The sequence below is a fragment of the Hyperolius riggenbachi genome, chromosome 10 (assembly GCF_040937935.1).
Source record: "Hyperolius riggenbachi isolate aHypRig1 chromosome 10, aHypRig1.pri, whole genome shotgun sequence".
Taxonomy (NCBI): domain Eukaryota; kingdom Metazoa; phylum Chordata; class Amphibia; order Anura; family Hyperoliidae; genus Hyperolius; species Hyperolius riggenbachi.
Window position 1 is genome coordinate 244587930 of NC_090655.1, and position 12850 is coordinate 244600779.

General features: G+C 42.4%; 1 protein-coding gene across 1 annotated transcript; it reads left to right on the plus strand.

The window, feature by feature from the left end:
- Window positions 1–3209: 3209 nt before the first annotated feature.
- On the plus strand, window positions 3210–11578 carry LOC137535126 (gastrula zinc finger protein XlCGF57.1-like). Its single transcript, XM_068256939.1, has 5 exons — window positions 3210–3265; window positions 3366–3442; window positions 4891–4988; window positions 5471–5849; window positions 8260–11578. The coding sequence occupies exons 2-5, from the start codon at window positions 3412–3414 to the stop codon at window positions 9381–9383; spliced, it is 1632 nt and encodes a 543-aa protein (XP_068113040.1). The 5' UTR covers window positions 3210–3265; window positions 3366–3411; the 3' UTR covers window positions 9384–11578.
- The last annotated feature ends 1272 nt before the right edge of the window (window positions 11579–12850 follow it).

Sequence of the window (12850 nt, forward strand, 5' to 3'; positions counted from 1 at the left end):
ACATTTGGGCACTGTTGTCATTTTATCGACTCCAAAACCTTTAAAGCGAGTTATTACAACTCAAATTGGCTTGGTAAGCTCAGTGACCCCTGACCTACATACACAGGTGAATCCAATTATGAGAAAGCCTATTTAAGGGGATCAATTGTAAGTTTCCCTCTTCTTTTAATCTTCTCTGAAAAGTAGCAACATGGGGGTCTCAAAACAACTCTCAAATGACCTGAAGACAAAGATCGTTCACCATCATGGTATAGGGGAAGGATACAGAAAGCTGTCTCAGAGATTTCAGCTGCTTGTTTCCACAGTTATGAACATATTGATGAAATGGGAGACCAAAGGCTCAGTTCAAGTTAAGGCTCGAAGTGGCAGACCAAGAAAAATCTTGAATAGACAGAAGCGACGACTGGTGAGAACAGTCAGAGTCAACCCACAGACCTACAACATCATCTTGCTGCAGATAGAGTAACAGTGCATCGTTCAACCATTCGGCACACTTTACACAAGGAGATCCTCCATTACTGCAAGGCCATTGACATTTTTCCCTCCTCATCTTTTCTGATGGTTTATTTTTCCACTAGTTTTGCATTTGTCTTCATTCAGTGTCAGTACAGGTAACATGGGGATATATGGACCCTACAGAGGTTGCACTGGTAGCCCATTTCCTCCAGGATGGCACATCTATACATAATGCCAGAAGATTTGCTGAGCCTTCCCTGGCATGGAGGAAGTTCTAGGGGACAGGTAGTTAGTCTAGAAGAGATGAACAGGGCCACATAATATCCTTAAAGTATACCTGAGGTGGCCCGAATTAATAAAAAGTTTTATACTTGCCTAGGTAGATAGTCCAGAGGCTTCCCGTGACCTACTTGCCCCCCACTGTTGCCAAGCACAGACCCTCAGAACATATCTGAAAAGAACTTGGCAAATATGTAATCGTGGCCACACTCGTCTACATGCACAAGCACCTCCAAACTGTGGCACATTGTGGCTGCGCTCATGCATGAAAATGAGCGTGGCCACAAAGTTCCAGAGGGTCCCAGGTGGTCTGAAGGAGGAAGTGGGAAGCCTCTGGAAGATCCACAGACTTCCCATTTTTAGGTGTTTTTTTTTTGTTTGTTTTCTTTATTTAAAAAACAAAAAAGTCTGGGTCTTCACAACACAGGCTTGTTGAATATGTCATGGCTCAAATATAGGAGATTTCTGAGGACCTCTGAAAAACATTTATTGACACTCAACAGGCTTGGAAAGGTCACAGAGGAGTTTGGGCTCCACCAGTCCTTCACCAGGCAGGCTGTGTACAGAGACCATTCACCATCATTGTTAACCTTCCCAACAGCAGCCAATAAAGATTTCACCAAACAGAAGATGTGTCATACGTTGGGAAATCTCACCCAACCCCTGGCTACAAGCTACCTCTCTTGCATTAACAAATCTGAGCTTTCTCGAGACCACCTTTGGGAGAACACAATCTACCTTGATGTTCATGTCAGATGCAAGGAGAAAGCCATTACTAGCACATCTACAGTACAATTGCTAAAGACTTTACATACAAGTCAGACAGTTATGCAAAAACATAAAATTTATCTAAATAACACATTGCTTTAACTGATACCACAAATGACTACAGAGCTTTGTCAAGAGCTTTGTGACAGAACTGTACAGCTTTACATCATGCCTGAGGAAGGAACTTGAAGGCTTTAAAAACCTTTAGGCCCAATTTGCACTATGCTGATTTAATTGCATTGCATTACTCGTTCTGCATGCAGGGTAACGCAACAGCAAGGAAAGTCTATGAGGCCTAGTACATTTACCCATTGCATTGTGTTGCACCGGAAGTTCTCAATCAGCCGACAAGTTATGTCGGACTTCCACGGCAATGCAACAGCGTCAAAATGCATGGAAGTCAATGGGCGACTCAGAAATTCTAAATTTGTTGGCATCGCTGGTGCAGCACGCATGTGCGGAACAATGCAAATACAACAGGGAAGCCAGGAATCCCAGGGATATATTTACTGTCCAGCAGATAGAATGTCACTGGCCAAGGGGCAGCACTATGCATATAAAAAAAATAAAAAATCTAAGAGATGTGAAAAGTCTGGCATTATAGTTTTAATAGCAGCAAAAATTAGAACAAACATTGTGCACACCACACCTCAGATGAAGCTTGGCATTTAGCCCTGCGGAACGGTCGTAAGGCCGTGCACCGACTGGCGCCCACACCTGCCACCTCCCTACACCCAGTTACAGCATTTTTGAGCATCCTTGTGACCAATCACCTTGTGTAAACACTCCTCTGATGTAGGTCAGTCCTCAACCGCACATTGTGTCATTCCACTGCATCATGCTGCACGATGTTTGTTCTAATTTTTGCTGCTATTAAACTATAGTGCCAGACTCTTAACATTTCTTAGATTTTTTTGCATGGACTTTGCTATTAGTCTTGAGCACATAGTTTTGCCGGGTGTTGTACACAACTGCCTGCATCCTTCAGCTCAACCCGAGTGCCTGCAAGCTCTCCCATAAACTATGCATATAACCCTGTCGGTGCACTCTGCTGCAGGGTCATTTGAACGTAGTTTTTGGCGTTGCAATGGGGTGGAGCATTGCAACGCTATGGCCAAGTGTAAAAGCAGTCTTAATGACTAACTATAAACGGTGTCTGTCTAATAATAGTACAATTTTTAGGTAGAGTACATCACTGGTTTCAATATCGGGGATGGTTTGGATTCTTCAATGCACTGGAGCATTAAATACAATCCTTTCTTTCGATCTGATCCATCCTATCGAATATATGATTGTTTGGTAAAAATCATACCATAAATGGGCACATGTAGAAAGGTTTTAAAAGTTTGCAAGAAAACTGATTCTTCTACATGCATGATATAGACTTACACATTTCCAATTCAGTGCTGTGTCAAACCTTAGGAAGAAACGTAGGTTTTGAAAGCTTGAAAGAAAGCGCTAGTTATAGATATTACCTAAAGTAGTTTTTTGTTATTTTGAGAAAGAGTACGTTTGCAGATCTTCTGCATGGTTAACGCCAGACCACACATCACCAGAAGGATATTGAAAGAACGTTTTGTGGTGAATGAGGCAAAAAGACAGCATGAGGATGGTTGCAGTTCTCATATTCGCCACAAGATGGCAAACACACTTGATCCAGATGGAACCACAGACAGGAAGAGGCAGACTGTACTAATTTCCTTAGAGGTGGGATGTGGGAGGAAGTAGATGGGAGCCATAGCTGGAACTGGCAGTAGAGGAGGTAAGATTATAGATTTGAGAATTTCTCATTTCGCATCCCTGTGGTGAAGAGTTAATCCTTCACAATTAGTTAAAATGTCTTTACCTGTCTCTGTATACAGGAGTAGCAGTTTATAAAAGGATACAAGGATCTCTTCAAGGACCATAATGGTGAATCAGCTGCCCCTCACATCACCAGGTAAGACTAGGAGACTGCGATTCTTTTTGTAAATGAGAGAGCAGTACGGAGGGTCCACCTAGTCCCCCAATGGCGCATCACAATGCTTTGGTATGTAATTGTTGGAAGGGAGAGGCCATCACACTTTGTTGTGGGGGGGGGGGGGGGGGGTCATGATTTGTAGGGCTTCCAAATGCACAATTATTCAACATACTTTTGCATGTTTCTTTGGGCAATAACTAAAATCCTTCTACAGACAGTATTAATGTATATACTGTAGAGCAGGGGTAGGGAACCTACAGCTCGGGAGCCAGATGTGGCTCTTTTGATGGCTTCATCTGGCTCACATACAAATAAGGGGGATTTATTCACTAAGCTACACTGCTCAATCTGTAGCATGCACTGATAACTTACTCGCGCTACCCCAAAACGAATGGCTGCTCCAATTGTCCCACTCTGTCTGGACCCTATCAGGTTCAATGACTTTGTAGCATTAGATCTCCGCACTTTGGCCCAATAGGCTGCCTGTCAAGTGACAGGCAGCCTATTGGGCCGGTCAAAGTGCGGGGATCTCATCCTACAAAGAGAATCAACCCCCAAGTCAGCTAGCTAATTGTACAAGCTGTTAGTCAGTATTTCTCCTGTTTGGCTCTCGGGGAAATTGCTGATGTTACTGAAAGCCAAGAGAAGCTGAAGACGTGTCTGACGCTTCCGCTGCCCAGCGGATCAACTGTATACACATCACGATGGCAACAGGGACTTGAGCCCTTCTGTCCCAGTTTGAAATATATAGTATGGCTCTCACGCAATTACATTTTAAAACGTGGCGTTTATGGCTCTCTCAGACAAAAAGGTTCCTGACCCCTGCTGTAGAGTATACATGTGCTGGTCTTAGTCCTGCATTTGAAAGCTCAGCTTGTTAGTCCCTGCCTATCTAACCAGCAAGTGTAAATTCACTGACTCTGCTGTCAAACTGATAAAGAAGAGGTGCAGCAATTAAAACGGGAGAAATTAACCCAACCCCCCCCCCCCCCCCCCCCCTTTGCACCATTTGCACTTAAATCTCTGAAAGACGATGTTACTGCTGAACACAGTTCAGTTTTCACATAGCGATAAGCAGCTTTGCCCTCTTCATGTGCACTGTAAGTTCTAATTACATAAGGAGTTCTGTAGTGAAGAACCAGCACAACAGAAGGGTTTGGATTTTTGGGGTGACTGAAATATTAGATCCCACTGGGGATGGTCTAGAGGCTTCCTGGATCCTTATAGAGCCCACAGATCCAGCACATGATCCCTCTTCATCTTGTGGCACTCTTTCCTGTGGTGTGGTACCCCAAATCATATCCCATACCTTAGATATGGTCTCACAAGTGAGTTATACACAGAGAGAATATTTGTGTATCGTGACCCTTTTCTTTGGGAGTTGTCACTCAGAGACAATGTATTGAGTCAGTGTGTGTTTCGTACAGATGGATCCAGCAACAGACACCCACCAGAGAGATGTACAGGTCCTCTTTACTCCCAGCATTGTACACAGGAAGATCCCACCATCCCCCACCATTATCAGGTAAGTAGAGCTGAGGGTGCATAGCCAAAAAGTAACTACAAGTTGCATGAGGTTAAACTGTTCATATTGTTCTGTTGAACCTCATTTCATTAGTATAAATCTCTTTAAAGTGGACTTGAACTTAGAACTTCCTCTCTACTCTAAAAGATAAGCAACAGCATAATAACATTTTAAAAAAAAATCTTCGTTACAGCTGATAGAAATCCTGCAATAAATCTGTAGTGTGTCTACCGCCTGCTTTCATGAAGCAGACATAAGGTTAACATCCTGTGTTTACAAATTAGCTGCTCTGCCAAGGCAGCCAGCTGACACCCGAGAGATCAACTTACAGTTGTGATTAGTCACACATGGGGGAATTAAACAGGCAAAACTGTCTATATACATACAGGGTGCATTTCTGTATTGATCTGTTTTCCTTCTGTCCTGTGCAAGAGTTAATGTCCACTTTAAAACTAGTATTTTCTATTATTTTGCGATTTGAGGATGAAGATCAGCTTTTTGTGAAAATCAAAGTTGAAGAGGAGGAAGAAGAGACAGATTTGATCGGAGATCAGCAGTCTATGGAGGCGGATGGAGTGATGAGGACAATTAAACAGGAGGCGGAAGAAGAAGAAGAGGAGACATATATGATGGGTGATCAGCTGTCTACAGAGGAGGGGGAAATGTCGGGGATAATTAAAGATGAGGAGGAAGAGACGTATCTGATGGGGGATCAGCAGTCTGCGGAGGAGGATGAAATAACAGTGACAATTAAGGAGGAAGAAGAGGAGACGTATGTGAGGAGCGAACAGAAGTCTATGGAAGAGGGTGACACGAGGAGGAAAGTGAAAGAAGATGAACTGCCTCTAGATATCAGCACTGGTAAGTAGCAAATATGCCCTTTGGGAATGGGTCAAAGGCCTTGATCACAAACAACCATTGCTTTAGAAGCGCTTGTTTAAAAGAACAATTAGCGGCTGCTATGCAGGTTACGCTAGCTCTTTGCAGCGTAGCGTGCCTTACTTAGTATTGCTTGTTGCTTCCAGAGCAACACACGCTCCTTTAAATACCGGCCACTGCTGTGAAGTATCGCGACCGCTTCTATGTTAATTAACACAGTAGCGGCCACACTAGTGAAGTATCATGGTCACGATACTTTACAGCAGCGGACGGTATTTAAAGGAGTGCCCATTGCTATGAAAGCAATGCTGTATGTAACTAAGTAAGGCACGCTACGCTGCAAGGAGCAGCCACTGTTTTTTAATGAGCGCTGCTAAAGCTACGCTTGTTTGTGAATCAAGGCCAAAGTTTCATGTTTCTACTGATGAGACTGCATCGTAGCGCCAACAAATCAGGAGGAGATACTGTACACCATATGAAAGGCCTATCTCCATTACTCAGTATAACATCATAGTACTAACAAATGAGGAGGAGATACTGTACACCATATGAAAGGCCTATCTCCATTCCTCAGTATAACATCATAGTACCAACAAATGAGGAGGAGATACTGTACACCATATGAAAGGTCCATCTCCATTCCTCAGTATAACATCATAGTACCAGCAAATGAGGAGGAGATACTGTACACCATATGAAAGGTCCAACATCATAGCACCAACAAATGAGGAGGAGATACTGTACACCATATGAAAGGCCCATCTCCATTCCTCAGTATAACATCATAGTACCTACAAATGAGGAGGAGATATTGTACACCATATGAAAGGCCCATCTCCATTCCTCAGTATAACATCATAGTACCTACAAATGGGGAGGAGATACTGTACACCATATGAAAGGTCCATCTCCATTCCTCAGTATAACATCATAGTACCAACAAATGAGGAGATACTGTACACCATATGAAAAGCCCATCTCCATTCCGCAGTATGATATCATAGTACCAACAAATGAGGAGATACTGTACACCATATGAAAGGCCCATCTCTATTCCTCAGTATAACATCATAGTACCAACAAATGAGGAGGAGATACTGTACACCATATGAAAGGCCCATCTCCATTCCTCAGTATAACACCATAGCACCAACAAATGAGGAGATACTGTACACCATATGAAAGGCCCATCTCCATTCCTCAGTATAACATCATAGTACCAACAAATGAGGAGGAGATACTGTGCACCATATGAAAGGCCCATCTCCATTCCCCAGTATAACACCATAGCACCAACAAATGAGGAGATACTGTACACCATATGAAAGGCCCATCTCCATTCCTCAGTATAACATCATAGTACCAACAAATGAGGAGGAGATACTGTACACCATATGAAAGGCCCATCTCCATTCCTCAGTATAACATCATAGTACCAACACATGAGGAGGAGATACTGTACACCATATGAAAGGCCCATCTGCATTCCTCAGTATAACATCATAGTACCAACACATGAGGAGGAGATACTGTACACCATATGAAAGGTCCATCTCCATTCCTCAGTATAACATCATAGTACCAACACATGAGGAGGAGATACTGTACACCATATGAAAGGCCCATCTCCATTCCTCAGTATAACATCATAGTACCAACAAATGAGGAGGAGATACTGTACACCATATGAAAGGCCCATCTCCATTCCTCAGTATAACATCATAGTACCAACACATGAGGAGGAGATACTGTACACCATATGAAAGGCCCATCTGCATTCCTCAGTATAACATCATAGTACCAACACATGAGGAGGAGATACTGTACACCATATGAAAGGCCCATCTGCATTCCTCAGTATAACATCATAGTACCAACACATGAGGAGGAGATACTGTACACCATATGAAAGGCCCATCTCCATTCCTCAGTATAACATCATAGTACCAACAAATGAGGAGGAGATACTGTACACCATATGAAAGGCCCATCTCCATTCCTCAGTATAACATCATAGCACCAACACATGAGGAGGAGATACTGTACACCATATGAAAGGTCCATCTCCATTCCTCAGTATAACATCATAGTACCAACACATGAGGAGGAGATACTGTACACCATATGAAAGGCCCATCTCCATTCCTCAGTATAACATCATAGATCCAACATGGAGCATGATGGAAACACTTCTTATTTTAGGGACAAGATTACTGTACTTATGTAAGGCAAATGATGGCTGCACTTGTTATGTGGGGGACATGTTGGCTGCAGTTGTTATGTGGGGGACATGATGGTTACATCGGTTATGTGGGGGGCATGATGGCCGCACAGGGAATTAAAATTTCAGTGTTCTTTTAGTAGTATTGTTGTTTTTTTTTCCTCCTAATAGATGGGCGTTATGTCCCAAAGAAGGCAAAACGATCTTCAGATGATAATGCAAGAAAAAATGTTGCCACACAACATTCTTCAGGAGAAAAACCTGTTACTAAAAATATACATCATAGACCTCACTATAAGAACAGATCATCAGATCCTTCTAATTCTAATGAATCTTTTGCCACTGTTGAAGATGTAGGTGATAAGAGATTTCCATGTTCTGAGTGTGGTAAATATTTTAGGAAAAAATCAGTTCTTCTTGCACATCTGAGAATCCACACTGGTGAGCGCCCTTTTGAGTGTTTAGAGTGCGGGAAAAGTTTTACTCAGAAGCAGCATCTTCTTACACACCAGAGAAGTCACACAGGTGAGCGCCCATTTACTTGTTCAGAGTGTGGGAAATGCTTCATTCAGCTAGTAACCTTTATCAAACACCAAAGAAGTCACACAGGTGAGCGGCGTTTTACATGCCCTGAGTGTGGAAAACGTTTGAAAGATAAGGGAAATCTTCATAGGCACTTGAGAAGTCACACAGGTGAGCGTCCCTTTAAATGTTCAGAGTGTGGAAAATTTTTAAGTGATAAAGGAAGCCTTCTTAGGCACCAGAAAAGTCACACTGGTGAAAGGCCTTTTACATGTTCAGAGTGTGGTAAAGGCTTCATTCAGAAAGCAGCCCTTCTTACCCACCAAAGTATTCACACGGGAGAGCACCCTTTCTCTTGTTCAGAGTGTGGAAAATGCTTTTCTCAAAAGGGACACTTTCTATTACACCAGAAGAATCACACAGGCGAGCGGCCTTTTTCATGTTCAGAGTGTGGGAAAGGCTTTACCGATAAAGGAACCCTTTGCCGACATCAGAGAAGTCACACAGGCGAGCGACCCTTCCCTTGCTTATTGTGCGGGAAACGGTTCACCCTCAACAGCGTCCTGCGCAGACATATGAAGAGACATTCAGGTGAGCGGCCATTTTCATGTTCAGAGTGTGGGAAATGTTTCACTGTGAAAAGAACCCTTCTTGAGCACCAGAGAATTCACACTGGCGAGCTTCCTTTTTCCTGTTCAGAATGTGAGAAACGGTATGCAAGTAAAGGGAATTTAGTCAGACATCAGAAAACACACAGCTTCTCAGACCAGTGACTTTTGTATGGCGGCATTTCATTGGATGGATTGTATTATTTATAGAGATGAGGAGGAGTCTCTTGAAGTGTGGGTGTAGTCATACTTCAAGGGAATCTGAAGTGAAAATAAATGTATTATATAATAATTTGTATGGGTAGTACTGCTAAGAAATAAAACATTACCACAGATATGAGTCGGGTATTGTTTCCAGTACGGGAAGAGTTAAGAAACTTCCGTTATCTATGCAAAAGAGCTTCTGTGATCTCTGCGACCTTATAAAGTCGTGGACAGCGCTGTCTTTTGAAGCGCTTATCTCAACTGTCTCGCATTGTTTCTTCTTTGTTTATGGTTTTTCTGCAGAGAAAAGTTCAAAGGGTCAGTAGCCTGCTCTGTGAAATCATTTAAAATGGGGAGTGTATTGTGAAAATTTTAGAGAATGATGCAATATTAAAAAAAAAAAAAGATATATACCTAAAAATAAAAATGACACTATTTTCTTTGCTACTAATCTTCTATTAAATATTTGTACTACACAACCAATTCATTATATCAGGAGTTTTTTTTTTTTTTTGCTTCAGTGTCACTTTAAATCAAGAACCAACATAAGATGTAATAAACTAGAGTACATCTAGTACCAAGTACTTCCTGTATGCATATCAGACAGTGGCAAATAGTACTACTGAAATGTATGTGGAAACAGAAAACACTTTTATATGGCTGAGCAAACAATCCTGACAACAAGAGAATGCTGTGAAGTTCCAAAGCTAACTTGTTTTGCATTTATTGAGGGCTACATGAACCAGGTTTAGGCCGCTCTGCTATGGCAGAGTCTCCTGCTGTTATTTCCCTGCGTCTGGCTCTGACTTTGTGATGTTCCATCCGCATCGTAGGAATTCATAATAACATTGCATAAAACAAAAATCCAGAATCAGGAGCTCCTCATAGTGGATGTGACAGGCATTGACCTCTGACTTGAAAACTAGAAAAAATGTAGAAGCATGCATCTGGCTTTAAGGCCCCTTTTACACTAGCAGTGCATTGTGTTACCTTAGTTTGCTGCAAAGGGCCACAAAAACAATGGAAGTCTGTGGAGACCTTCACCCTACTGCGGTCCCTTGAGGCGTGCTGGAAGGATATAAGTCGATGCAAGGGCAACAGCACGTTACCGCAAGCACTGCAATTCATGCACGGTGCTTGGGGTAATGGAAGTCTATGGGCAATGCACGTAGTGTAAATAACGGAGCGCAGTGCGTCGCGGCATATGCATGGACCGATGGGAATCCCAGTGGCATACTTCCTGCCCGGAAGGAAGTAGGTCACTGAGTGGGGGTGGTGCTATGCATGACCCTACCACTGCACTCTGCCGCAGGGTCATATTTTTGTCATTTTTTACAAAATGGAATGTAAAACCGCCCTAAACGATCACTTGTCAGGTAGGAGTGCCGTATAAGGACTACCTGTAGTGAAAAAAATGTGGGTGGGTTTAGAAAGTCACGTGACAACCAGCCTATTGGGCCAATCAAAGTGTGGGGATCATGTCCTGCAAAGACACTGGACCTGACGGGGCTGAGGGTGGTATTAAAGGGGTGGCCGGTACTTACCAAAAAGCGGACACAAGTTAGCAGCCCGCGCTATGTAGCACTACAACGCATAGTAAGCTTAGTGAATCAAGGCCTATGTGCAGACCATTCTTATATGTCCTATTCCATGTATAATAGTCCTCTCATTCCATGTGCAGTCCACTCCTCCCTATGTTGATACTCATTTGTAGCCTGTTTTTTTTTTTTTTTTTGCAAGCAACAACCCCTTTTCTGTGTCCAGCCACCCCTTGAGCACCAGATGCCCTAGGCACTGACCTTTATGGCCTTTCCAGAAATCCAGCCCAGCTTCTACTTCATCATTTCATATCACTGGTCCACCTGCCTGCTCAGTGTGCTGAAGTGTGGATAAGATCTGTAGAGAAATGCTGGGATACAAACTGTCTGAGCAACAATATTGCCATGCGCTGTCTTTGCATGGCAGTATTACCACGATTTTATGCATGAGGCTCAATGTCACATAATGATGGTTTTAGGTTACCGTTGTGAACCCACAAGGAAGTCTCATTACGTTTTTTGAACAACTGTGCTAATTAAAGGAGCACTATGGCGAAAAATTGTAACATTTAAAATATGTGCAAACATATACAAATAAGAAGTACATTTTTTCCAGATTAAAATGAGCCATAAATTACTTTTCTCCTATGTTGCTGTCACTTACAGTAGGTAGTAGAAATCTGACAGAAGCGACAGGTTTTGGACTAGTCCATCTCTTCATAGGGGATTCTCAGCAAGGCTTTTATTCTTTATGAAGATATTCCCTAAAAAGGATTTAAACAATTATGCTGGCCAGCCTCCATGCTCGCTACATAGTTGTTTGGCATTTGGACAGAGCAACTGACATTCACTAAGTGCTTTTGAAAATAAATAAATACCGGAGAATCCCCCATGAAGAGATGGACTAGTCCAAAACCTGTCGCTTCTGTCAGATTTCTACTACCTACTGTAAGTGACAGCAACATATGAGAAAAGTAATTTATGGCTCATTTGAATGTGGAAAAAACTAATATGTTTGCACATATTTTAAATTTTACAATTTTTTTGCCATAGTGATTACAGCAGGGTGACACACCCATCAAGCATTTTTGTTTTAGGAAAAGTTTGTGTTAACTGTGTTGGTACTGTAAAGACATAAAGATGAAGGTGAGAAGTGAGAATTATGTAAAGAGAAAGGTGGAAAGTTTGTCTGAAAGGGATTGTTTTTCTTGTTCCTGTAAGCTGTGTGGTGTTTTCTTCTGTATAATTTTACTTTGTTGTTGTATCATAACAAAAGATGAAATAATAAAAGATCAGATCTGTGATCTCCTTTTGTGCCTGAACTGTCATTACTTTGCTGCTCCTTCACCAATGTATTTAAAGTATATCTAAACCAGGGCTGTGGAGTCGGTACAAAAATCTTCCGACTCCAACTCCGACTCCAACTCCTCAGTTTACGAAACCTCCGACTCCGGGTACCCAAAATGGCTCAGACTCCAACTCCTCGACTCCGACTCCTTAGTCTAATACTTACCAGGGCTGTGGATTTTGTGCAAAATCATCCGACTCAGACTCCGACTCCTCATTTTATGAAATCATTGACTCCAACTCTGACGCCGGGTACCCAAAATTGCTCCGACTCAGACTCCTCGACTCCGACTCCACAGCCCTGATCTAAACTCTTGCACAGGACAGAAGAAAACAGAGAAATGCTCCCTGTATGTATTTAGAGAGACGTTAGCCTGTCTAATTCCACCTCATCTGTGACTAAGCACAAGTTGTAATTTGATCCCTCAGATGTGTCAGCTGACTGCCACTGCAGAGAGGTAATTGGTAAACACAGGATGTTAAAGTGTAACGGTCAGGCATAAAATAAATCTTCATTTTTAGCAGGTAAACGAATAATAAGGA

Bases quoted from the DNA above. Each gene is read 5' to 3' on its own strand.
- LOC137535126 (XM_068256939.1), top strand. From the start codon at position 3,412: ATGGTGAATCAGCTGCCCCTCACATCACCAG. The intron at 3,443-4,890 runs GTAAGACTAGGA...TGTTTCGTACAG, and splicing joins GCTGCCCCTCACATCACCAG to ATGGATCCAGCAACAGACAC. The intron at 4,989-5,470 runs GTAAGTAGAGCT...TTGCGATTTGAG, and splicing joins CCATCCCCCACCATTATCAG to GATGAAGATCAGCTTTTTGT.